We start from the raw sequence: 27,235 nt of genomic DNA on the forward strand, positions 1-27,235 counted from the left end.
TGCTGTGACATCATAATGCACACGGCACCTCCTGAGGCCGCTGCGGTTTCACGGCTCAACGTCCTTGTGAACAGGACCCCCGTAACCACCCCCACTGAGCAATCACGCTCTGGGGGGCGGGGAGTGGTAGGGGTCTCCGTCAGCCCTTTGCACTTGTTACCAGGCAACAAACCTTTCAAACAGGCACTGATTGACACGCGCCGGTCGCCGCCTTCGGCTCCTGCATTTCCAGTTACTTCCTCTCGCTGCCCTGCGTTTTATTTCAAAAACACTGTTTCTCCACAGGGACTCAGCAAGGCCATGGAGGCTGAGTGTGTGGCAGGACATGGGACATGCTGGATGGGGAGGAAATGTACTTTCAGGGGGTCGAGCAAGCAACCCTCCTCCGAGGTGCTTTTGAATTTGGGAAACAGCCTGAGCTTTTGGGGCCAGAGGACTAGCATCGAGCAGCCGGGCGCTGAGCCTGGAAGGTGTTGGGGAGCCGCGGAGGCCCCGCAGGGAGAGCCCTGTCCCCTCTCGCTGGGACTCGGACCCTCGAACCCCTGCCCTGAGCCATGGCATCTGCTTGACACGGACTCTCCCGGGATGAACGGAGCGGGTGCCAGTGAAACCCCCGGTGCCTCATCCTTATGTCCAGGCACCGAGAAAATGGCCCATCCGCTCCCGGCTCCGGCACGCGGCCAGCGCCCCCCAGTCTGCGTGAGCTGTGGGGCGGGGAGCCCCCGAAGCAGCGTCTGTGCCCGGGAGGCTCAGCCTCTGCCGGCAGGTCCCGAGTCCCTGGCCGAACCTGCGACAGCAGCTCGTGGCTCAGGGGGACTCAGACACGGGCTCAGATTTCCTCCAAGGAGGGCGCTCAACAGAGCAGCTCTGACTCCCGGCCAACTCTCAACACGGCGGCTCCAACCCCTTTCATTTCATCTGGGGGGCCAGGGGAAGGGGGTGCCGGGAGCAGCTCCACGGGCCCCGTGAGATGCCATCTCTCTGAGGGTGGGAGAGGTTCAAGCCCAGAATCCCCGGGGGTGCGGACAGATCCACCGGCCGATGTTGGGGAGAAGCAGAGCTGCGGCCCCCAAACCTGTGAGGCCCGCAGGGGAACCTCAGACATCTCCTTGTTTTGAATGCGTGTAGCCTCACCTTAGGCTAAGGGGCCCTCAAATGAGAACTGCCCCAGCCTGGTCGGCGGGGCTCAGGGGTTGAGCATCGACCTATGAACCAAGAGGTCACAGTTCCACTCCCGGTCAGGGCTCATGCCAAGGTTGTGGGCTCGATCCCCAGTGTGGGGCGTGCAGGAGGCAGCCAATCAATGATTCTCTCACCATTGGTGTTTCTATTTCTCTCTCCCTCTCCCTTCCTCTCTGAAATCGATAAAAATATATTTTTTAAGAAATGAGAACTTCCCCAAGCCAACTACTGCTCCTGCCTCAACATTAGTGCCAACAGGCACCTGAGCAGCCCCAGGCGCAGGGATGGGTAATGGGCGGGAGGGTGGTGAGGGGTGTGGATGGTGGACGATGGGTAGCTAGTGGTAAGTGGATGGAGCCTGGAGGGGAAGATGGATGACGGGTCAGCAAGCACACGACAGCGACCCAGACAAGCAAAGGCCACGCGGGCGGGTGGCAGAGCATGTGGGTGCCCCGGCCTCACCCCCACACCCCGGCTCATAGTCCATTTCCCCCCAGCGCCGTCTGGGTCTTGCCTTTTGCACAGGCCGCCGGGCTGTTTCTTCGTCTGCGTCATCCCCCAGGAAGCAGGAGCCCCGCGAGGCCGAGGCTCTGGCCTTCAGAGTGAAAATCAGCAGTGACTCACACGCAGCCTGGACAGCCCAGGGCGGGGCTGTGGTCTGGCGACTCACAGGAGGCCCTGCTCTCCCTGCAGCGCGTTCAGCCTGCAAGAGAAAGCCCCGGACGGAGGGGGGGTGGGATCATCTGAAATGCTGGAAAGGGGGTGCAGGCCACGTGGTGTGGCTCAGGGGACACACAGAGCTGGGGTGATGCCACTGCTGGGAGAACTGGCCGCCTCGGTTATGTGGCAATGGAGGAGACATCCCCGCCAAGTGGTGAGCCCGGGTCACTGGAGGAGTTCCAGCGGAGGTGGAGGGAGAGGAAGCAGCGGTGCAAGGTGTCCCTGCATGAGGAGGGGGTGGGTTATAGGGCAGAACTGTGGGTGCAGGGAAGGAACCCGGCCCTGGGGCTGTTTTCCTGGAAGCAAATCCGGCATCTGCCCTTGCACACGAGCGTGGCCCTCGGTCCCCCCTTCTGGGTTACGGGAAATGGGGCAGACATGAGCCACCCGCCGGCCTGGCTGCTTCCTGCTCTGAGGCCCAGATCCGAGGACCCTCCCAACCGTGATGCCAGGTCTCCCACCAAGAGTCCAGCCACCACAGCTGCTACAGCAACGAGTCGGAATCCTGCAGCTGCCGTCTGGTTTCCAGTCTGAGATATAGCTGACATAATGGTGCTCACTCATCGTATGACATACTGATCTGCGGATGTAGATCTGCGGAACAACGCCCACCATCAGTTTAGTAACTGTGTGCGGATGGGTGTTAACTTTGGTTTTGTGATGAGAACTTTTAAGATCTACTCTCTTAGCAACGTTCAAATACACAGCTCAGTAGTTAACCATAGTCACCAAGCTGTACACCACACCCCAGACTTAGCTTAAACTGGACGTTTCTTCCTTCTGACCTCCTTACTGTAGTTGTCATTTTAAATATATATATATTTCAATTGATTTCAGAAAGTGAGAGGGATAGGAACATCAATAAGAATCATGGATCGGCTGCCTCCTGCACACCCCACGCTGGGGATCGAGTCCGCAACCCGGGCATGTGCCCTGAACGGGAATTGAACTGTGACCTGCTTGCTCATAGGTCGATGCTCAACCCCTGAGCCACACCGGCCAGGCTGCATTGTCATCTTAATCTCAAATCACTCACATGTGCCCACCCCTCTCTTCCAGTGCCAGCGTTCTGGCCCAGGCCCACCCTAGCCTCGACTATTGCAGGAGCCCTTCACTGCCATTTCTCCCACAACCCACCCTCCACGCTGCGGCCCAGTGGCCCACATAGGCCAGCCAACCGCTGCATGTCACCCCACTGCACCGTCGTATTGTCATTCAGTCCACCTGCTGGTAGATACTTAGATGATTTGCAGTCTTGTTTTCCATCTCAAAATATTGCAGCAAACCTGAGTGCATGTATCTTTGTATGGTCATGAGGCAGTGGATATATTTGTTGCTAATTAATTTAAAAATTAATAAAGGAGGTTAGCTTCTTCAAACTCATACCTTTGACTACACTGAGCATAGACACCTTTCACTCATAGCTACATGTATGTGATGTTCTCTGGAGTGCTCTGATTCAGAATATGATGTGGATTCATAACTCATCGGGACGACAAAATAGCATTTAATAACTGGAGGGGGTTAATAGGGGGGAAAGGGACATATGTAATACTTTCAACAATAAAAATTCTTTTTAAAAATTTCAAAATAAATAGCATTTAATTATATAGAAAGGAATAAACAGAAAAATGTATTGCAAATAGATAAGATACTTTTGTAACAATGGGGTTTAAAATCCTATCATTAAAAATACATGAACTTGCCGTAACCGGTTTGGCTCAGTGGATAGAGCGTCGGCCTGCGGACTGAGGGGTCCCAGGTTCAATTCCGGTCAAGGGCATGTGCCTTGGTTGCGGGCACATCCCCAGTGGGGGGTGTGCAGGAGGCAGCTGATCGATGTTTCTCTCATCGATGTTTCTAACTATCTCTCTCCCTTCCTCTCTGTAAAAAAATCAATAAAATATATTTTAAAAATAAATAAATAAATAAAAAATACATGAACTTAGTTTTAATAAGTTCGACAGTGGAAGGGTTAGCACTGTCTCCCCCTAGTGGCATGCTCGAGTACTCACTCCACTAGGAACAAATTCATCACTTCCCTGTAACAATGTGGAACCAGCCGTGGGACTGGCTCCCAAAAGACAGCATCGACCCCTTCCTATAACTTCAGGTGGGAGCAGAGTGACAGTGCAGCGGGCGGCAAGGTTTTCTTCAAGATCCTGCCTCTCTTGGGCAGATTACAGATACTTTTCATGAAATTAGTAGACCCAGAGCACAGCCTGTCAGATGCATCCTCCAGATTTGACGTCTCGCCAACCAGTTCAGCGCTGACTGCCCCTGAGTGTCCATTAAGTGCATGGCCTGGCTGGTGTCTCCCTCGCCCATAGCTGGTTACGGGGCCTGGACAGAGCCCAGATGGGAGCTGGGGTTTGTTTGTTTTTTGTAAACCCCCACCGGTGAGGGGTGCTGCGGCTGGGAGGGAAGAGGGGTTGTGGGGGAAGGGCAGGCCTGGAGGCTGACCCAGCGACTTCCCCGCTGAACACGCAGTTCTCAGACCTGCCGAGGGCGGAGGGACCCCACCCCGAGTTATTCCAGACGTGTTACGGCCCGGAAATGCCTTTCCCAGCGCACGTTCTGTGGGAGACAGCGCGTCGTTCTGAGTGTTAAGGGGAGGGTGGGCCCTGGCCTGCACGGGAAGGTCACGGTCCTATTCCTGGTCAGGGCACATGCTGGGCTGTGAAGTGAGTGCTCGCAGCAGCCGGTCGATGTTTCTCTCTCACATTGATGTTTCTCTCCCCGTCGCTTCCTCGCTCTAAAATCAATTTTTAATATTTTAAAAAAAGAAGAGATGATGGTATCGACCCCACATCATTACTGAGCATTTGTTTCCACAGCTCTTAAAGGGACGATACTGCTGCTTCACGGGCCTCTCAGAGCCAAAACTTGGGGGGAAATAGGGCTTTACAGGGGACCCCGTGAGCACCCTCTGCTGCCCATGTCAGTGCTGACGCAGGTAGGACTGCCCTCCAGGTGTGGCCACCAGGGGCTGCGGCCAGCGGCCATGGCCACGGCCATGCTGGCCGAGGCTGACAGGGACACAGACCCCCTCGGAGGAGGAGGTGCTGAGCGGCCTGCAGAGCCTTCAAACCCAGGACGCCCTACTGCTGGGCAGATCCTGTGGGGACAGCGCCATCTAGCGGCCACAAGAGTGCAGAGGCGCGTGTGTACACGTGTGTGCATGTGTGTATATGTGCGTGCGTGTGCACGGAGGGAAGTGGATCTGGCTTACCCACAACCATTTAGCCTCTCTCATCTCTGTCCTGTGAAAGGAGCAAAGTCCAAGTGTTTGGAGCTTAAACGACCTTCAGATGAAGTGATTTGTCCAAGGTCTGTCTGTCTCTAAGACACAGACAGACAGACAGACACACACATGCACCAGGTGAGAGTGAGCAGACCGAAACACAGCAAAGTAACAGAGGGGAGCTGCGGGAGCCCTGGGGGACCCCAGGCTCGAGGGTGGGCGCCATGCTCCCCCGCTTAAAGTTTTCTACCCAAACAGGACCAGCACTGTTTGGGTAGAAAGGGCCCACGCACTGGTCACAGCAGATGTGCTTTCAAGGGGGCGGGGGGGGGGGGGGGGGCCACGAGGGGGGGGCGCCCTGACCTCCGCTGAGGTGCCAGTCCTCGTGGACCCCTGCTGGAGGCCCTTCCTGGTGGCCCAGGCCCGGTCACCCCCTGGGACCCCACCCTGTGGGGGCCGTGTGTACAGCAGCTTCACCCTGGCTGCCCCCAGAGCCCCACGGCTTTCCTCCTTCAGACACAGGCGGGGGGGGGGGGGGGGGGGGGCCGGCCCTGGCCCCCACGTCACACTCCCAGGCTCCAGGGACACAGTTGGGTCCTCCGAGACGTCTGCCCAACCGCACCTGCTCCTGGCCACCTAGCAGCAGGGACTCCACCTGCGGAAGGGCCGCCGGAGACCAGCCACACTGCGCCAGACGACCAACCCCGTCCGGCCAGACCCGCCCTGAGTCCTACCCACGCGGCCCGGAGGGCACGGCGAGGCCGCAGCGGGCCCTGTGCCGAAGGCTCCCAGGGACCAGCGGTGGGGACAGGCGGTGGGGGCGGACACGGTCCCGCCTGGGCTTTGCCTGAGACACAGTCATTCTCGTCCCAGGTGGCCGTGAGCAGCAAGGAGTCCCACCTACAAACAGGTCCATGGCTGCAGGTGCCCCCACCCTCCATTCCTGCTGCAGAGACAGACGTGAGGATCGCATGTGCTCCCCCACGGGGGTGCCCCCGAGAACACGGGACCCACCGTGGGTCCTGTCGGCCCAGGGGCGTCCCTCCAGCCACGGGACCCTGAAAGCAACCTTTCCCCTGAAGACCGGGCAGCACACCCGCCTGTCACCCCTTCAGCCTGGAGCCCGGGACAAGCTCTCCCGTCCCATCCGTCCGAGGAAGCAGAGCAGCAGAAAGCTTTCCGGACAGAGCATCTCCACGGAGGCCTCCCCTCTCCCATCCCCACGGAGGCCTCCCCTCTCCCCATCCCCACGGAGGCCTCCCCTCTCCCCATCCCCACGGAGGCCTCCCCTCTCCCATCCCCACGGAGGCCTCCCCTCTCCCATCCCCACGGAGGCCTCCCCTCTCCCCATCCCCACAGAGGCCTCCCCTCTCCCCATCCCCAGCAGCGGCTGCGCGTCAGTGTCCCGGGAGGGGCTGGGAAGAACCCAGGTATCAACTCTTCGAGGGACCTCAATGTGCAGCTAAGCTTGAGAACCACTGGTCAAAACAGACATGACTAGCCCAGCCGGCGTGGCTCAGATATTTTTTCCATTTATTTTTAGAGAGAGTGGAAGGGAGGAAGGAGGAAGAGAGAGAGGAAGGGCAGGAGGAAGAGAGAGAGAGAGAGAATCATCAATGTGGGAGGCACATCAATTGGTTGCCTCCCGCATGTGCTCGGACCAGAGCTGGGAACTGAGCCTGCGACCCACTGGTCCACGGGCCGGCACTCTAACCCCATCCCCACAAGCCCACCAGCCGGGCCCAATTCTTTTCTTTGCTGCTGCTGACTTGAGTTAAAGAGCCTCTCCTAGTCCTTGTCCAAGACTGGTGGGCAGCTCCTGGCCCCTCACCCACATTCACGCTGCGGTCACCCGAGGAGAAGGCAGCCCTGGGGGCAGCACCCTCATCTGCGTGCCTCGCGTTCATCACGCCAAAGTGACAGGTATCAGGCCCTGCCAGACTTTCCCGGTGACAGCTCTTCTCAGCGCCAGCTCCTCAGCGGGGTGCCACCTGCCAACGCGGGCCGCCGCTGGGCACCCACCCCGTGCCTCCTGCAGCCACAACCCCACTTCACAGTCTTCCCAGCAGAAACAGAGACCTGTCACCCCCATCCCACCCCACCCCTCCCCCTCCCACCCTCACCCTGGACGGAGAAAGCAGAGGCACAGGCGTAAATAACCAAGTTACTTTTTCTTCTTTGAAAAATCAACCTAAAAAGTTAACCTATTTGGATACAAAATTGTATCTCAAGTAAAATCTCACCTCTCTCCTTAAAAAGAATAAAACAGTCTTTATGCCAAAGCAGGGGGTGTGAGGACGAAGCTCCCTACCCCCAACTGCTCTTCCCCTTCACACCGGTTCACTGTTTAGAACGAGCATCATTACCTTTACAATCAGAACGCAAATAGAACAAACAAAAGTTAACCCACTGTGTACAAGGGAAATCTAATAACCATTCGAACACCCGGCATTCACTGGCCCCGTGAGGGTCTCACTCCCGCAGGGTTTCAGGGAGGAGCGACCGGTGTTCACACCGGACAATGTTGGATGGGTCCAGCTCCGGAAACGCGTCAGGGGAGGGCTGGCCCGGTGACATGTCCGAGTCTCAGGGAAACTCACTCGAAGGCAGAAGCAGACCCTTCGCTGGGGGACGCCGGCCGCGTGCAACTTGGTCCAGGAATCGGATTGGGGGCCCGCCAGGCTCCTCTGACGCCCCGGCCTGGGGTCATCGGCCCTTCCCTGAGCGCTGGGAGTCCCCAGCCGTGCAGCCTTCAAGCACAAGCCAGGTCTCCCCCCGGCTCCCGCCCCTGGGCGCCGCCTCTGTCCTCCGCAGGCCTCGGCCGCTTCCGCTCCGGGGGGCTGACCTGCACGTCTCCAGGCGGCTCTGAAACGTTCACCGACAAGGCTGCCAAGTAAGCAAGACTTAAGTTAAGAGCTGATGCTACACAACACATCCTGGCCCTGGCTGTTCTGGCTCAATGGACAGAGCGTCAGCCTGCGGACTGAAGGGTCCCGGGTTCGATTCCGGTCAAGGGCACATGCCCGAGTTGCAGGCTTGGTCCCCAGTGTGGAGCGTGCAGAAGGCAACTGATCGATGCTTCTCTCTCATCATTGATGTTTCTATCTTTCTCTCCCTCTCCCTCCCTCTCTGAAATCAATAAAAATATATATGTTTTAAAATTCTGTGCCCAGACAAGGAGTAAACTGCCTGGCGGGTCCTATGTGCCTAGAATGGAGAGTCTACACCATTGAGTGATTCTCAACCCCAGGGACACTGTGCCTCCCAGGACAGCGGGCGAGCTGGTGACAGGTTAGAACGTCAGGAGTGGGGGATGGGAACATCTGGGGGTGCTAAAGAACGCCCTGCCACACAGGACAGCCCCACCACCAAGCCTGACCTGCCCAGCGTGTGAGCAGCACCGAGGCTGAGAGGCACCCCAACACCCCTGCTGGCAGCACCCAGCCCCCTGTGCTCCCGGGCAAGTGGGCTCCCCCGAGAATAAACAAGCCAGTGAGTCTGCAGGGGGGGCCAGGTCAGGTGCATCCTCGCTTTCACAGAACCGACGTAAAATTAGCGGACTTTCATTTCCAAAAGAACAAAAGGGAAGATATTCTGCCCTCGAGGACATGGAACCAGAACCAGATCCCTCACCTGGCTGGACCTCCGTGGGCGGGGCGGAAACCACACCGCCTGGCGCAGAATTCGGGGCGTCCGTCTTCAAGGGCATCACGGTCACTCTCCTGATGAGAAGGGAAGGGCGCATGGTGAATCCGTGTGGCAGGAACTGTGTCTGACACCACATCCCAAAACCACCCAGAGGAGGCGCCTGAGGTAGCAGCTGCTCATCTCACAAGGCGTTACATGCACCGAGACGCACCCGCGGGCGTCGTGACCAAGGATCACGCTCGGTCACGTGACGTCACCACCGTGCTGACGTCACCACAGCCCTGACGCCAGCTTACCTCTCAGCCGGCCACCAGTGTGGGCCCAGCCCTGCTCAGAAGGCTTCCCCTACAGGCCGTTCTTTCTAAAAGCCACAACCTTAATGTCCAACAACTATTCCTTTTTCAAAATTAACAACTGCAAGAAGCTTGCAAGACACTAAGCAGGGAAAACTTAAATACCCAAAATATTTCACAGACACCTTCCCCTCTGCCCCGGAAACACACAGAAGAGAAACCAAGCATCGCTGGTCTGCAGAGACCCAACTCGGGGCCGGACACCCCCAACTCCCACAGTGGACCCGCCGGCAAGAGTGAGCAGTGCTTCCAGCACCTTCTGTCACCTCCGCCCCCCCGCCCGGCGGCCCCCAGGCAGTCTGTCTGGCCGGGAGGTGGGGCACCGGTGAGCAGGCAGCAGATGAAGCCGGGAGGTAACTTCCCCGACATCCAGGGAAGAAACCGGGCAGCACAGCTGCTGGGGGCTGGAGGCTGGGGGTTAGGGGGTGAGCGAGGTCCTCTCTGCAGCGGCGGCGGGACCTCGGGCACCTCTGCGGCTGCCTGATGGGGCACACACCACTGCGCCACCGGGATGCCCTGCCGGCCGACAGACTCCCAGCTCACCAGGCACCGTTTGCTGGCGGCAAGATGCCTCAAGGCGCCCACCACCGCGCAGTGCCCGCCACTGTGCTGGGCCAGAGGGGCTTACACCTCACAGGGAACAGCAGAAACAAAACCCCGGCCCGAATGTGAGTGTGACAGAGGGAAGGGCTGATGGAGGATGCGAGTGTCCCAGGGAGCAGTGTTGGGGCGTCCGGAGGAAGGTGGGTCAGAGGCCCCAGGCCGAGTGTGCTCTGGGGACCCAGCTTTCCGGGTCGGGCTGGAGAGGAAGGCACCGGGAAGGCGCGGACAGTCCCGGCCTGCGGGTGGAGCCACACCTGTGCAACAGGTAGGAAGTGGGAACCCCGCAGGAGTGTGAGCCAGGAGGCGGCTCGGAGTGAGGTTAAGAAACCTATGGAGCCCTGGCTGGTGTTGCTCAGTGGCTAGAGCATCGGCCCTTGGGCTGAAGGGTCCTGGCACATGCCCAGTCAGGGCACATGCCCAGCTTGTGTGCTCGATCCCCAATAGGGAGTGTGCAGGAGGCAGCCGATCAATGATTCCCTCCCATCACTGATGTTTCTCTCTCTCTCCCTCTCCCTTCCTCTCTGAAACCAATAAAAACATTTTAAAGAAAGAAAACTCTGGAGCAGCAGAGTCGTGCTGATGGGGGAGGGCGGGGCGGGACGACCGTCGGCATCTCCATCCGGTCCTTACCGGGGTGTCTTGCTCCAGGCCTGCAGGGTGTGCAGGGTGACCCTCCGTGGCGGGGGCGCTTTCGGGGTCTGACTGCTGGGCGGGCTCTTCTCCTCCGAGGGCCTGGGCGCCGCGCCCCTGGCGGTGGCAGCCGTGGAGGGCGAGTCCTTGGGCGCTGGGGCTGCGGACGGCTTCCCCGGAGCGGGTGCTGGGCAGGGGCTGCCGGGGTCTGGGATTCTGCTGGCGGGGGTGCCCTCCCCCAGCCTGGGTCCCGGCGAGGACTCCTGTTGGGTCTGATGCTTGGTTTTCTTCGCCGTCTCAGGAGTTCTCGTGCTCAGATCCAGCTTCTCTTTGAAAGGTGCTCCAAGCTCACCCTTCTCAAACGTCACGAAGGAGCAGTAGCCATCGGTGGAGGAAATGGCCAGGAAGGCCCCATCACTGGACCTTTGTCCCCAGAGCAGGAGAAAAGGGTTAATTTTACCAAGTCTGTGGCCCTCGTCCCGCTCTCACTGTAGTTAGAAACGGAGTCAGGCCAGGTCTGCAGGGAACACGCGGCCAAGACCCCGTCTGTGCGCTGCCACGCCCCCTTCCAGGCCCGGCCTGGCCCGGCCGCTCACCAGGAGATGTCGCTCAGGGTGTGGTAGTGGATGTTGGACACGTAGCCGAAAGGGAAGAGCTGCTGAGTGTCGTAGAAGAGCACGGAATCCTCAGAAGCCACAGCGAACACCACGCGGTAGGGCAGGCGCACCAGCGGCCCCTGGGCCGGCCCGTCTGCAGGACACAGGGCAGGAAGGACAGTGACACCAGCACCAGCAAGGCTCCCGCAGGAACCACCAACTCCCGCCACGAGCCCTCTCCCCGGGACATATGGGATGTAATTCCTCTAATGACGTGCAAAGGGATTTAAGTCTTCCTATTATTTTATATATGAACTAGAGGCCCGGTGCACAAACTCGTGCAGGGGTGGTGGAGGAGGGGAGAGGGACCGTGGGAGGTTGGCCGGCTGCTGGCCAAGGGAGGTTGGCTGTGGAAGCGCACTGACCACCAGGGGGCAGCTCCTGCATTGAGTGCCTGCCACCTGGTGGTCAGTGCACGTCATAGCGACCAGTCATTGCAGTCATTCAGCGGTAACGGTCGTTTAGGCTTTTATATATATAGATGCAGGAATGAACGAGAACTATGCGTGAACCAATGACACATGACAGGATCCAAGAATCCCGGGCACCGATGTACAAAAGGAAGAGAATTTCTGATAAGGAAATACAGGGTCACATGGAAACATTGTATCAAGTGATGTTTTCATGCTCTTTCCAGTTCATTATATTCATTCGCATAAGAGTTTAGAGAGTGAAAAACAGCTCCTGCTTCCAGCCTTGGAGCAACAGGGCCCCAATTTAGCCTCTGACTTCTTAAGACACTGACTGCCCAGCAGCAATGAAGGCCAGCAACCCCCGAGCGGTGGGGAGCAAAGGCGTGAAGTGCTGCCGCAGCCTCAGCTCACCGCCTGGTCTCCAGGCCCAGCAGAGGGAAGGGACCCGGCAATGCCCGCACGTGCCCTGAACTGCGGGGCCAGAGCAGGACTCCAGGCTGCAGCAGAGACCTGCGGGGTTGTCGTCTGAGCTGAACACTGGCCAGTGCACGTGGTTAGGGAAGCAACCCGAGGCCCAAGGAAGAACAGGAAATAGATGCCCAGCCACTGGTTGAGCGTCAACCCAGGAACCAAGAGGTCATGGTCAATTCCTAGTCAGGGCACGTGCCTGGGTTGCGGGCTTGATCCCCAATAGGGGGCGTGCAGGAGGCAACCAATCAATCATTCTCTCTCATCATTGATGTTTCTCTCTCCCTCTCTCTGATATCAATACATACATATATATATTTTTTAATTGCTCTAAGCAAAGACAGTGGGATACACAGTTTGGTAACATTAGTCTCTGTTCCAACTCCTCCGAGTAACTAAACTGAGCCAAACCCACATGCCCACGTTTCCCCGAGGTCCCTGAGATAAAATCCAAACCCCACCCACCCTGGTGACGGGCCCGACGGGAGACACCGCTGGGTTCTGATGTACCTGTTTCCGCCTCCGGCCTCAACTCAAAGTAGACAGGGCAGCAGCGGACAGCAAGCGTGGCTTTTCCGGGACACGGGAGATGCGCCACAGGCCTGGAGGTGAATCATGGGTTAGAGAGACCATTGCTCAACAAAAGCAGAGAGAGGGCCAACGTCCCCGACAGTCCTAAAGGCACTCACCTTTTCAGATTCTTCCTGGAGAAGAGGTACGTGGTGTTGGTTACATTTTCGCCAGACTCCACACATCCGGCTGGGAGGCAGGGGAGGCACTGTTATTAAACTGTCCACCAGCAAACCCAAGGCAACCAATTCTGGTTGAAAGTCATTTTCCCGAGATGCACTCCCTGGACAGTGTGTACGATTGGGACAAATACAAACCTTCCACACACCTGGGCTCAGCCTCACACTGGCTCCACCCACCTTCCTCTCACCTGAGGGCACAGCCGCCCGGAGCCACACCCAGGCCAGGGCAGGAAGAACATAAAGCTCTGTGCCTGCATCCCCACCTCCGCTGCCGTCCAGTCCGAGGGCTGACACTGGCCTCTTCCCGTCTGCCTGACGGAGCCAGGAGCTACCAGGAGACAGCCCTCTGCCGAAACCCCAGCCCTGCAGAGCTGACCCGCTCTGGCCGCCCCACTGACGTCTCCACTCCACCCTCCCCAGGCCGCACTTGGCACAGCCAGACCCGGCAAGAGCGACCTGCAGGCACGGCTGCTCTTGGACACGTCTCCTTGTCTTCTCCTGCTGCACGTGCACGCGCACACACACACACACACACACTCACACATTCTCTCACATGTAACCACTGCGCATCCACCAGGAGGGCAGCAGCATCTCGCCCCATCCTTCCATCCCCAGGATCCACTCTGACAAACACCTCGCCAGCCCTGCATTCCCTCCAGGCTCACGTAACCGTGACAACCATATATACACACATGGTGGGCTTTAGTTTACTTTATAAAATGGGGTGTTATTTAGACTTTTCCTTATTTTGCTTTTCTTAGTCAACTACTCATGAAAGAGATCTTGCACAGCAACCAACGCTTTCTTTTTCCCCCTCTCCCACCCTCCTTGGGTTCCCTCCTCTTATATTTTACTCCAATTTTCGCCTTATTCTAACCCACACCTTCTATGTGACACTGGCACTCCCGGAGACGACACGCGGGCCGGCCCTGCATCCGCCCCGCGAGCCCGGCTCCACGCACCTGGGGTGAGCAGCAGGGAGCCGTCGGGAGTGAAGCTCAGTCGCCGGAAGAACGACTTCATGCTGTCGTCGTGAAACATCCGGTAACTTCTGGCCTGAGGCACAAAGTGTCAGCGTCACCCCAGCCTCCCAGAAAGGCTCGCCGTTTCCTCCCGTGCGACCATTTATTATGACGATCATCAATAGAACCGAAACAACATATCACCAATCCAATGCTCCCGTGGGACTGCGAGAGTAATCAGCCACGAACGGATCACCCTTTTGTTCAGGAAAGCTGGTGTGTGCATGTGTGCACAAGGGTGTGTGTGCACATGTGTGTGTGCATGTGTGTGCACATGTGTGTGAGTAACTGGTTTGTGTGGGGATGAGACTGGGAAAAAGCAAGAGGATGACCGAGCCCTCAGCTTGCTGTCCGTGTGTAACTGAGAATTTCCACCTGAATAAATGCTTTTTTAAAAGACTGTAGTGATCATTAAACTGGCTACCAGATCTTTCCGAACCACCCTTCTCGAGCTCCCTGTGGAAGTGCTGCGTGCGCCCCCACTTCAGGAACATCGGGACGTTAGTTCCAGGAACCCGGGGAAGCATTACCCCTCGCTTCCCAAAGCACGTGACCACCCGCACCGCAGGCAACGGCCCACGCGGCCTTCACCTGCCCCCTAGGCCTGGACGGCGCCCGGTCCCCGTTTTGTGCCAATAACCGATTCGCTGGCTATCTTTTGCTGAAGCACCTGCTTCCGCAGCCTCCATTCCTGCAGGACTAGGACCTCTTTTCATTCACCAGTTCTTCCTAAGGTTGAAATCCCTCCTGTTCCTGAGCCGCCCGATGACCGGTCCCTGCTCTCTGCACCCGGATCCTCCATCTTCCTGCCAAGATACCGTCTGCACTGCCTGCTGCCGGGCCAGCCGCCCCGACCCACCTGCCTCCGCACCTCATGCCGGGATCCTCCAACCAGCGTGCCCCACCCACGCCACACCGCGGAATCCACACCGCGGAATCCACACCGCGGAATCCACACCTCGAATCCACACCGCGGAATCCACACCGCGGAATCCACACCTCGAATCCGGAGGCCTGCCCGCCTCTGGCTGGGTTAGCCCAGCTCTGGGGCGGAGGCCAGGCCCCGTGGTTTTTAATGCTTTCCTGGTGACTCCACGGGCAGCCTGGTTGGAAATCACTAGCCCCCATCATCGGCTCCCCTGGCCCCAGACAGGCCAGCCCTCCACGCTAGCTGGGCCCCGACTGCCCGAGGGGAACCCCCACTGGGTTCAGGTGTCGCTGAGACTGATTTAGCTGCAAGGCACGGAGGAGCTCAGACTTGCCTCCGCTCCACTGCATCGCGGCTGCCACGCAAAGCCCGGGCATCTCCTACCTACCTCTCCCTCGGCGCCCGCGCCCGCCAGCATCTTCGAGACATTGAAAGCCACGCGCTTCTTCTGTGTGTTGTACACCCTCAGCGTCCTAAAGGGAAAGGAAAGTCCGGTCTCGCTCTTCTGGCCCATGAACTGTGTCTCACACAGAAACACTGTCACCCACACGGAGGGGGGCCTAGGCAATCTGTGGCCTGCGAAGCCGTTCACGGTGACGTCCCCTTGACCGAGCCCTTGCGAGAGGAGCAGGTGTCAGCAGCCTGACGCTGTCACTGACGCGGTGCAGACAGGGCATCATTTCATTTCTCACGGAAGGTCCCGGCTTCCCCGGGAAGACCTTCCCTCGGCCGGGCCTCGTTTCCCAGGCCTGGCCCCTTGGCCCAGCGTCAACTTGTACGGCCGTGGGGTTTATTTTCCCGGAACAGCCTGGTTCTCAGGGATAGGCAAGAGGAAGAAAAGCACCACGGGCCAATCTGCAGGCTGGTAACTCAGAGGATCCCACTGGCTAACCAGCGCCTCCTGCCGGCCGGAGCCCAGACAGAGCGGGAAACCGGTGACACCTGCAACATAACAGCAGATTCCAGGGAAACACACACCAGCTCCCCACTTACTCTCATTCCCGGCACCTGAAAAGAGACCTGCTACGATGAAAAGTAGTCGGTAAATATTGAAAAGGGCCATTTTGACTGATGAGTAATATGCCTGGCACTCCTGATTTAAAAAAAAAATTCTTTGTTCCAAGGACACAACTCAATGTGATTCACCAGTAAACACGGCAGTAGGTCCTCCTTTCGGAAGGGACAAGAGAGCTTACTTTTATGTTAAACAGTCTCCTTAAAATCACTGCAGTGGCAACAAAAGGAAACCAATATCCAGCCCTACCATTGGTACCTCTGCTAAGTCATCTATAGTCATAAAAGGGTAATATGCTAATTATACCGGACGTCCTTCCCGACAAAGCCACGGTGGTGGGGGCCAAGGCAGAGGCATTTAGGGGCGATCAGCCAGCAGGGAAGAGCAGTTAGGAGCGATCAGGCAGAGGCAGGTGAGCAGTTAGGAGCCAGCGGTCCTGGATTGCAAGAGGGATCCCGGATTGGAGGGGGTGCAGGCCCGGCTGAGGGACCCGTCACCCTGTGCATGAATTTCGTGCACTGGGCCTCTAGTCTACATATATAAAAGCCTAAGCGACCGGCTGACCAGCCGGCAGCTATGACATGCACTGACCACCAGGGGGCAGATGCTCAACACAGGAGCAGAAACCACAGGCATGGAAACATGGAACAGACTGATGAATCTCAGAGGGAAATGGGGAGAGGGTAGGGCAGGAAGAGATTAACCAAAGATCTTATACGCATACTAGAGACCCGGTGCACTGATTTGTGCACTGGTGGGGTCCCTCAGCCTGGCCTGTGGGGATCGGGCCAAAACTGGCTCTTCGACATCCCCCGTGGGGTCCCAGATTGCGAGAGGGTGCAGGCTAGGCTGAGGGACCCCACCTCCAGTAGTTATTATAAAAGACCTTTTCTTTAAAAGTTGCCCATGAAATTCAGATCTAATTCCAAGCTCTTTCTGCATTCATTCACCTAATCCTGGCCGGCGTGGCTCAGTGGTTGAGCGTCGACCTATGACATCTACCCATTCCACAGACTTACTAGGTACTAACTTCGTGTAAGGCACTTGCCCTGATCAGTTTCCAATGTTTCTTATGTCGAAAGAATAACAAAACAAATTCTTTCTATGAAATTGAGACTCAAAGAACCAAAGCTAGAGCCATGGCTTCTATTGGCTAAGTTGTGATAAAATACCTCTGCAGAAATTTTTAAGTAAACAGATATAAAGACAATTCATCCAATACTCACGTACCGATCACAGCTCAGGGTCGCAATATATTGGCCCAAAGGATCCCAGGTAACTCCTTGTACATAACTTTTATGTTCATTAAAAATCGAGATCTTCTGTCCTACGAGAGAAGCACACAACAGCATGACCAAAACCTACTCCCGCACCAGCGTGGACACTGCAGCTTCAGTGTCATTGTCCTGACACTGTTCTGCCTTCAGCAGGCGGCAGGGGGACTGCCCCAAACACTGGGTCAGACTCGGGCCACACAGGTCCTGCACAGCCCCATCCGCAGGCGCTCAGAGCCGGTGGGACCAAGCAGGGCGAAGGGGCCGGTGAAGGGAAAGGAGGTGGTCTAAGCAGACGCACAGGAGAGGGAGCAATGGCAGTAGCTGCGGACTGCCAGGGGGAAGGTAAAGGGCCAAACTGACAAGATGAGGAGGAAGGGGGGTGGGCGACAGGAACCCTGGACAAGGAAAAGGCCCCGGGCACTCACGGTGCGGCTAAGAGGAGCACCAAGAGGGGGTGACCTGGTGGTAAGGATGGAACTGAGGGGGCTTTTTGGCGGTTTGTTTGTTGGTTAATCCTCACCCAAGGATATTTTCCCACTGATTTTTTACAGAGAATGGAAGAGGGGGAGAGACAGACAGAAACACTGATGTGAGAGAGACATCCACCAGTTCCCTCCCACACGTGCCCCCACTGGGGCTGGGGATCGAGCCTGCAACCCAGATACGTGCCCTTGACTGGAATCGAACCCGAGACCCTTCAGTCGGCAGGCCGATGCTCTAACCACTGAGAAACTGGCTAGGGCAAAGCTGAGGTTTTGAAAAGACCATGGGGAGTGCCCCTGGTTAGGAGGTGAGGGTAGACCAGGTGAGAGACGAGGGCCTTAACCTGAGCAGCACTCGCAGGGATGGACAGGGACTGGGGGTGGGAGGGAGAAGGAAAACCAGAAGACGACCTGAATGAAGAGAGAGGAAGTCATGAAGCCTTGGCCATGCTAGGAGCACCAGGACCCAGTTCTCTGAGGCGCCTTCCCTGCTCACTCCCTCCACCTTTCTCACCTCATCCCCCCAGCCCTCTGCCATTCACCCCCCAGCCCTCTGCCATTCACCCCCAGCCCTCTGCCATTCACCCCCCCAGCCCTCTGCCATTCACCCCCCAGCCCTCTGCCATTCCCCCCCAGCCCTCTGCCATTCACCCCCCAGCCCTCTGCCATTCACCCCCCAGCCCTCTGCCATCCACCCAGCCCTCTGCCATGCCCCAGCTGTCATTCACCCAGCCCTCTGCCATCCCCCCAGCCTTCTGCTATTCACCCAGCCCTCTGCCATCCCCCCAGCCCTGTCATTCACCCAGCCCTCTGCCATTCACCCAGCCCCCTGCCATGCCCCCAGCTGTCATTCACCCAGCCCTCTGCCATGCCCCCAGCCCTCTTTGCTGCGGTGTCCCCTCCCCACCACCCACAAAGCTGGCCCCCACAGCTGCCAGCGCCAACCCGTGTAAATGTGCATGCTTCAGGCTAACTCCCCCGCTCCTCCTTCCTTAAACTGTCCAGACAGTCTGCTGAGATGACGGGGGAAGCCGGGGTGACAAAGGGGGAGCAAGGAGACCTGTAGGGTTTGGGGAGAACAGGAGCGGAATCCGACTCCCACGTGGGGCCATGAACACCCCCCCTGAGGCTGGTGAGGATGACTGGGGAGTGGCCCAGTCTGCAGGGTGGCGGGTGTTACACCAGCTGCGCTCGGCCTGGGACTGGGACCTGAGACTGTCACCCCGATCCGGCCTGGGGTCTGTCTAGGTGGGAAGGATGGAAGGAAAGGGCCGAGGGAAGTGAGTGTTGATGAACGGCCCCCGGGGGAGCACGGGGCCGGGGTTACCAGGCCAGGAAACAGGGCTCAGCCCGAGGCTCCGGGAAGAAGAAAAGGTGTTGGGGACTGAAGGAGACGGCTGTGATGGGAGAGTGGGCCCTGGGCTTCGGATGTCAGCGGCAGAGCAGCTAAAAGACTTGCGACTGACGGGATGTGACAGCTGGGACCACGTGCTCTCGGGAAGACAGGACTCAGACTACAGAGGGGCCAAGGCGCTGGGCGGCAGCAGGAATCAGCACATAAGGAATTTCTTAAATAAAAATGCACCGACTTGCGGCCGGCGAGGATCAGTGGGTGAGCTTGACCTGTGAACCAGGAGGTCAACGGTTTGATTCCTGGTCAGGGCACAGGCCCAGGTTGCAGGCTCAATCCCCAGTGTGGGGTGTGCAGGAGGCAGCCGATCAATGATACTCTCTCATATTGATGTTTCAATCTCTCCCTCTCCCTCTCCCTTCCTCTCTGAAATCAATAAAAATAAAATTTTTAAAAATAGTGACTTTAAATAAGTTGCCTATGTTACATATTAAAAAAACACACCTTGCCCTAACTGATTTGGCTCAGTGGATGGAGCGTCAGCCTGCGGACTGAGGTGTCCCAAGTTTGATTCCGGTCAAGGGCATGTACCTTAGTTGTAGGCACATCCCCAGTTGGAGGTGTGCAGGAGGCAGCTGATCGATGTTTCTCTCTCATCAATGTTTCTAACTCTCTATCCCTCTCCCTTCCTCTCTGTAAAAAATCAATAAAATATATTTTTTTAAAAACACACCTTTCTCAAACTGATTGTCAAACTGCAGTGGGAAGGCCAGAGAGAGTTGGGGGGCAGGAGGGAGGGGAGTAAGAGATCAACCGAAGGACTTGTATGCATGCATATAAGCATAACTAATGGACATAAGACACTGGGGGGTAAGGGAGGGTAGGGGTTTGTCAAGGGCGGGGGGGAAAAAAGGACACTTATGTAATACCCTTTGTAATACTTTAAGCGAAAAATTAAAAAAAAAACAAAAAAAAAAAACACACCTTTACCCACACAAGACAGAGGTCTGAGACGTGACCTTGATTCCCACACTTCCTGCTAAGCCTGCTCCCCAGCCCCCCTCAACCCCCACCTCCACGCCTACTCCCGTGGTCCAGCTCAGGAAATGGCTCCAATATTCACCTGGTTGTCAAAAAGCTCGGAGTTACAGCCAATGCATCAAACCCTGTCAGCTCTTTCTACAAAGTATGTCCCAACCCAACCCTGCCACCCCCCTTCCATCACTAGCACCCAGCCTAGCACTGTCACCCCCTGAATCACTCCTGCACCACTGACGGCGTCCCTCGCTCCCACCTGTGTCCTCCTAGGACCGATTTGCCACATGCCACCTGGAGGCGTCTTTTTAAAATCCCCTTATTCTCCTGCTTAAAACCCTTCGGCACCATGGGTCACAGAAGGCTGTGGCCGGGCCCCTCCCTGCTCCATCTTCAGTCCCCCCAGCCCACCCTACCCCACCCCACCCCACCCCCGCCTCCTATACAGTCCATTTCCTCCACACACAGGGCCTCTGCACTTGCTGTTCCCACAGCTGGAATGCTCTTCCCAAAATAACGCACAGCGCTTGCTCCCCAAATTCATTCAAGCCTCTGTTCAAACCCCACGTGCTGAGCCTTCCCGAATGACCTACCCTCCCCGACCCTACAACGCCTCTACTACCTGACACCCCAGTAGGAGGCTGCCACCTTGTTCATGACTCTCCCAGCACTTGCGACAGTGCCCAGGATGCTGGCACGTTCCAGGTCATTACCGGGGCGCTGGCAGGACCGTCCAGGACAAGGGTCAGATTTGGGGATGAGAAGAAGTGACACTTGTCCTCCATTAGAAAGAGCGTGATGGAGACGGGATGATCGAGCGAGGCAAGCTAGAGGATGGGGTAGCTGACAGCACCCAGATAAAAGAGCAGCTGGTGCAGAGGGGATGGAAGGGGACTGTGGCGGCAGGACGCCCCGGGCACCGGGGCTGCGGGAGAATCACCAGCCTGCACGACGGGAAAGGGAGGGAGAGGCTGGGAGAAAACATCACGCCTGAGTGAAGGACTGCAGGGCTAGGTATCAGCCGCTACTGCGCTGTGGGTTTCATTGCTCTTTATATTCCTACTAGAGACCCGGTGCATGAAATTCGTGCATAGGCGGGTGGGGGGATCCTCTCAGCCCGGCCTGCACCCTCTCCAATCCAGGATCCCTCTCGCAATCCGGAACCACTGGCTCCTAACCACTCACCTGCCCGCCTGCCTGATCCCCCTAACCCTCTGCCGGCCTGATGCCCCTAACTGCTCTCCCCTGCCAGCCTGACCCCCCTAACTGCCTAACTGCTCTCTCCTCTTGGCCTGATCCCCCTAACTGCCTAACTGCTCTCCCCTCCTGGCCTGATCCCCCTAACTGCCTAACTGCTCTCCCCTCATGGCCTGATCCCCCTAACTGCCTAACTGCTCTCCCCTCCTGCCTGATCCCCCTAACTGCCTAACTGCTCTCCCCTCCTGCCTGACCCCCCTAACTGCCTAACTGCTCTCCCCTCCTGCCCGATCCCCCTAACTGCCTAACTGCCACCTTCTCCCGCGGCCTCTGCAAAAGGAACCATGGCGCTGGACCAGGCCTTGGCCCTCACAGCCAGCGCAGCCTTGGCCCGATCTAAGTGCCCTCTGCCCTTGCAGCTGCTGTGGCTTTGTCTGGAAGGACGTCCTCCCTAATTAGCGTATTACCCTTTTATTAGTATAAATAACTGCCGGAAGCCAGTTTCAGCAGGTCATAATTGCAAGAGTTTCATCAAAAGGTTGATGGAACTTGGAGACTTAACAAGGGGTGAGTCACATATGTTGTCACCTGTTGGGAATGGCTGAAGGCATTTCCCCAAACCTGAAAAGGATGATTGCTTGGCTGCCAGACAGCTCAGGGCATCTTAATCTACATGTTATTGCCTCCTACTGGCCAAACACCTGAACAGCCGTAGGCTAATTCTTCCATTCTGACAATGGACTCTGTATGAAACCCTGACTCTTTGAGTGTATATCCCTCCTCGCCTCAGGACAAATTGTGTTAATAAAAAGCATGGGGTCCTGAGACAAGAACTTAGATCTTAGTTTCCTTTAAACTAGGCTCCTCTGACCCCCAAATGCCTTTCAAAATTATACTTCGTCTCTGGACTCCTATTTAATCTACGCACAGCCTTCTCCAGATTCCTGAACCCTTCTTGATGCAGGGACAAGAACCCCAGCAGATAACTTCTCACGTGTCTACTGCATCCCCAACTAGAGAACAGGTTCTTTCAAAGCAGTGAGGGCCTGGCTGGCATGGCTCAGTGGTTGAGCATCAACCCTTGCACCAAGTTTGATTCCCGGTCAGGGCACAGGCCCGGGTTGCAGGCTCGATCCCCAGTGTGGGGCGTGCAGGAGGCAGCTGACCAGTGATTCTCTCTCATCATTGATGTTTCTATCTCTCTCTCCCTTCCTCTCTGAAATCAATAAAAACACTTTTTAAAAAAAAAAAAAGGCAGCAAGGTGCCTTCACCTCCTGAAATGGAACCTTGGTCCTGCCTACCAACATGGAGCAGGGAATGCCCCTGAATGGAGACTTCCCCAGATCTAAGCGCCACGAAGGCAGGGGTCAGCCTGTCCCTCCACGGCTGCCTCCCGGGCACGGGGCACCCACCTTGCTCAGCACCAGGGACTCAGGACACCACCCTAAGCCCAGGCTTCCTGCCTGGGACCCTCAAACTGAGCTGGATACACGGCACCTGGGCTAATCCCTAACCTGTTGTACCCAACTCGTTTTCGCTCCTTAAAGAAACAAACGCTTCTGATGCCTTTAAAGATAAAGCAGGTTAGGCTTTGTAGACACGTAGGATGTTCCTCCCCGGATAATTACAAAAGCGTATCAGCTACCTTTACTGACGTCCCAGATGATGGCCGTGTTGTCCACAGAGGCGGAAGCCATCAAATTGCCATCGGTGGCCCAGCAGATATCGTACACATCCTCTAGGTGGCCCCTGGAATCCAGAGGGGGGCGGGGGAAAGGAGAGAAAGAGGACAAGAAGTTTAAAGGCAGACCCAGGCACCACCCGTTAGAATGGGATGTTAGAAACTGCCGCTGGGACTATCTGAGCTACAGCCACGACCGACCACATCCAGGGATATCTGTCTTTAAAACTGATTCGATTTTACTTGTTAGCAGAAACTCAGGAAATCCATTTTAATCATGCCTTTCTCTTTTAAAACCATTCTCTTATTTCTGTCTTGCATACGGAAAAGTTTCAAGGGAGATACAGAAGTCAGAGTGCGTTGTCAGCTGAATGCAGCCCTCGGGGAGGACGAGCCCCGCCCCCGTCACCTCAGCGTCTTCACCACCGTCCAGTTCTCCTTGTTCAGCTCCGCCTCGTCCTCGTCCTGAAAGGCCACCTGCTCGGGCTCCTTGCTGTCGTTCACCTTCCACAGCAGGATGACCGCATCTGGCGGGATTAACGGGGACAAGCCTGCTTTACCGCTCGCCCTTCGCTCCCGGGCTTTAGGCTATTAAATAACAGGTACCTTGTTCAGCTACGGCCACGAGCATTTACTTCTAAGAACGCTGAGGGGAAAACAAGTTTGCCTTCTGAGCTAAAACCCCAAGATCAAACTCATACCAGATCAGAGCTAGACAAGTCGCCTTCAACAGAAGGGTCCCCTGGCGGGACAATCACCACTGCAGAGCGACCAACAAACCAAAAGGCAGAGCCGAGAAACAACCGAGTAAAAAGAAACCCGCGCTGGTGGGATAGCTCCGTTGGTTACGGCGTCCCCCCATATGCAAGGTTGCAGGTCCCATCCCCAGTCAGGCACACACGGGTATGCATCCAACAATAGATCATCAATAAGAGGAACAACAAATGTCTCTCTCTCTCTCTCGTCAATAAATAAAAATTTTAACTAAATTAAAAGGAAAAAACAACAACAACCAACAACGAAGAGCCACCAACACCAGGGATGGCAAATGTTTCCTAGCTGTGCAACCTTCAGCAAGTCACCTGAGGCCTCAATGCCCCACTTGTAAACTGGGGGCAATAGCCCCAGCAGCAACATAACCCACAGCCAAAGGTAGAATTGCACGGCCCCGCGAGGAATCGGGCTCCCTTCTCTCTAGTTTTGGGGTGCGTCACCCAAGAACCACCGCTGCCAAGTCACTGCAGCTTGGCAGCTCCTGTGTTGAGTGTCTGCCCCCTGGTGGTCAGTGCGTGTCATAGCGACTGGTCGACCAGTTCACCATTTGGTCGCTGGGCTTTTATTATATAGGATGGAGTCATTTTAACCAAACTGTTAAAATCATTCACATTATGAAGGTTGAGGCCAGAGGAAAGATTCCATTCTTGTTCTAACTGGCCTGGGAACTTAAACTTTCTGAGCTTCCCGGTCCAGATCCAGGGCCCAGATATGCCCCTGGACAGACACCAGGCCTCCAGATAACCCTGACTGCCCTCTGAAGGACTCCGTATCCAGCACCTGACACCCGTTACCCAGACCACCAGACGGGGTCAAACCCCTGGTGCCCACCCTCAAGCCCACCTGGCATCCATCATCCTCCCCGACACCTGACTGATGACCGTCCTGGACGAATCCCAGAGCTAAGAATGCAGGACTGACAATTCTCAAGAATGTACTTTTGACCATAAGAAAAATTCAACTTTTCTTTCCTTTATGGAGCACTTCTGGGTTTTTGCCTGTGTTCCCAGGGGGTAAACTGTAAGACCCTTGAATAAGTCTCTCTCCTTTTTTACTAGCCAAAGCCTCCAGACTCTTCTTCAGGTCATGTGACAAGTTTTATGCCAAGAAGCACAAGCAGAAAATGTAAATCAACCTACTTCCACGAAACAAACATACATTAGAGGGCCATGTGAACGATACCCCCTAAGCCAGTGGTTCTCAACCTTCCCAATGCCGCGACCCTTTAATACAGTTCCTCATGTTGTGGTGACCCGCAATTTCATTGTTACAAATTGAACATAATTAAAGCATAGTGATGAATCACAAAAACAATAATGTAATTATATATGTGTTTTCCGATGGTCTTGGGCGACCCCTGTGAAAGGGTCGTTTGACCCCCCAAAGGGGCCGCGACCCACAGGTTGAGAACCGCTGCCCTAAGCCAATTAATTAACTAATTATACAGAAACATGGGACAGACTGTGATCACTTATACACTCTACACTAACAGTTAAGCCAGGCCAGCACAGGGCCGGGAGACCCCGTCAGAACGGGAAACACCTCCTACTGTCCCCACGCCAGCCCAGAGGGAGCACGTGGGCAAGGAGGCATTTCCAAGTAGGTCTTCTCAGTTTCCGTTTGCTGCCCCCCATCTGCTCGTGCGCCCCAGAACATAAACGAAAGATGGGCGGGTCCAGCGACCTCTAACATAAACAAGCCTTACTTGGCTCACGCCTCAGGGTTTACCATGAGACACATGGATACGTGGCCTCTGAAGAACCTTGAAGTACTACACTCACCGTCTCCTCCGGATGCTAAAATCTCCCCGTTGGGAGAGAAGCGCACGACATTGACGGCTTTGGTGTGGCGGGCCAGATTGGACAAAAATTCAACGATGGCCTTTCCATCCGGTCCTTTTTCCACCTTCCAGACCTGTGGACACCAAAACACGCGGCCAGAGCAACACAGAGTGAGCACCTGCCCTGCTCCGCGCACTAAAATAACACTCTGCTTATGTTCAGGAAGACGATGTAGCTTTTCTTTTGAAACATAAAAGGAAGGAACTTGTGTCTGAGCCATAAACCCACAGTCCCATTGCTGACTGTCCTCCCTCCGGCCTCGTTCTAGTCCAGACTGTTCCCCGATGGGGACCCAGCTCGGGTTCTAAAAGCACAGGGACCAAGTCCCCTTAATCTGACCCCAGGACAAAGCGGCTTCTTTCGGTTTCACTGTTCCCTCCGGGCCCTGAGAGCGTCCCTCTGGACTAGATGAGGAAGTAGCTGGAGTTGGCCGGCATCAGCTTTCAATGTAAGCCTGGAGGACGCTGCCTCAGCGGGGCTCCCTGTGCTTGCCACTCCCGCCCGACTCACCCTCACGGCGGTGTCCACGCCCGCGGACGCCAGCCTGTGGACCCTGCCGGCCGCGCCGTGCTGGAAGTCCAGGCTGTACACCGGCTCCTTGTTGTGCCAGGCGATCTCGCAAGTGATGACCTTCATCCTCCCGAGTCGTGGGCAGCGTTCCTGTTCCAAAGACAGAGGAAAGCTGAAAACCGGTGGTCATGAACTGAAGAGTAGAGCTGGGAATCGGAGCACTTATTATGAGCCAGGAGTCCGAACCACTGAAAATGCACGCTGGCAGCTCAGGTTGCTGCAGCACCGTCCTGATGCACCAAGGTGGCCCGCGGGGTCACAGGTCAGGGCACATCCAAGACGCAACCAATAATGGTTAAAACAAGTGGAACAAATCATGTTTCTCCCTCGGTCTCTCTCTTCCTCTCAAATCAATCAACACTTTTTTTTTTAATGCACGCTGTACTGGAAAACATGCGAATATGTCCTGACACAACACCTTGCAAGTTGCACCTAAAGTGCTCTGTTGAGCCCTAGCCGGTTTGGCTCAGTGGATAGAGTGTCGGCCTGCGGACGGAAGGGTCCAGGTTCGATTCCAGTCAAGGGCACATGCCTGGGTTGGGGGCTCCATGCCCAGCAAGGGGCGTGCAGGAGGCAGCCGATCCGTGATTCTCTCTCATCACTGATGTTTCTCTCTCTCTTCCTCTTTGAAATCAATAAAAATATATTTTTTAAAATGCTCTGTTGAGCCCTGGCTGTTAGGTTTGTTCCCCTGCTACTTGGAAAAGCAAAATGGAACACGCAGGCAGAGAAAATCAGGAGGCCCGCGGGCTGTGCCCCCGCCCCCGCTTAGTGGCGATGGGGCGCAGAGAGGGAGCCAGAGGGGCCAGCGAGGGAACCCCGCTTCCCAGGAGCCTAGCCGCCTGGTGAAGGGAGCCCCCAGGAGGAGGGGACTATCCGGGAGAGGGGGCTGCAAAAGTTAGGGGCCGGGGCCAAGAGGGAACCCTGCTCCCAGGGACGGGGCCTTCCCGGCCAGGGGACCCCCACCCCAGGCCGCACGCCCGGGTAGCCGAGACCTGGCCCGGAGGGGAGGAGACCGCGCGGGGCCGGGGCCGGGGCCTGGGCGGGAACCGGCCGCCCGAACGCGCGCCGCTCCGGAGGCATCCCTGACCCCGCCGCCGGCCCTCAGCGGGAGCCTCTCGCCCCTGCCCGGCCTGCCCGGCCCGGTTCAGAGACCCCCGGGGACGCGGGAGCCCGCAGCGCGGAGAACTCACCTACAGGGACCCGGTCATCCAGCGGCTCCAGCGCGCGCTCCGCTTCCCGCGCGCCACAGGCCCCGCCCCGTGGGAGGGGCTACAGGGCGCCCCGCCCCCGGGTGCCGAGCGTGGGGGCCCTGCGCTGCGGAGGCGTCCAATCAGGGCCAGCTCCTGCCGGCTCCGCGGAGCGCTCCCGCGGCGGGAGGATGGGTGAGTC

General features: G+C 56.8%; 1 protein-coding gene across 1 annotated transcript; it reads right to left on the reverse strand.

The window, feature by feature from the left end:
* Window positions 1-7,302: 7,302 nt before the first annotated feature.
* On the reverse strand, window positions 7,303-27,098 carry CHAF1B (chromatin assembly factor 1 subunit B). The gene is made up of 14 exons (XM_070403681.1): window positions 27,037-27,098; window positions 25,784-25,933; window positions 25,214-25,346; window positions 23,068-23,185; window positions 22,623-22,726; window positions 16,865-16,961; window positions 15,008-15,092; window positions 13,632-13,725; window positions 12,607-12,676; window positions 12,428-12,519; window positions 10,977-11,130; window positions 10,381-10,803; window positions 8,780-8,868; window positions 7,303-8,032 (listed from the first exon to the last, which is right to left on the reverse strand). The coding sequence occupies exons 2-14, from the start codon at window positions 25,907-25,909 to the stop codon at window positions 7,899-7,901; spliced, it is 1,719 nt and encodes a 572-aa protein (XP_070259782.1). The 5' UTR covers window positions 25,910-25,933; window positions 27,037-27,098; the 3' UTR covers window positions 7,303-7,898.
* Between the last annotated feature and the right edge of the window lie 137 nt (window positions 27,099-27,235).

Source organism: Myotis yumanensis, unplaced genomic scaffold, assembly GCF_028538775.1.
Source record: "Myotis yumanensis isolate MYYU_CA2020_CCGP unplaced genomic scaffold, mMyoYum1.0.hap1 SCAF_2, whole genome shotgun sequence".
Taxonomy (NCBI): Eukaryota; Metazoa; Chordata; class Mammalia; order Chiroptera; family Vespertilionidae; genus Myotis; species Myotis yumanensis.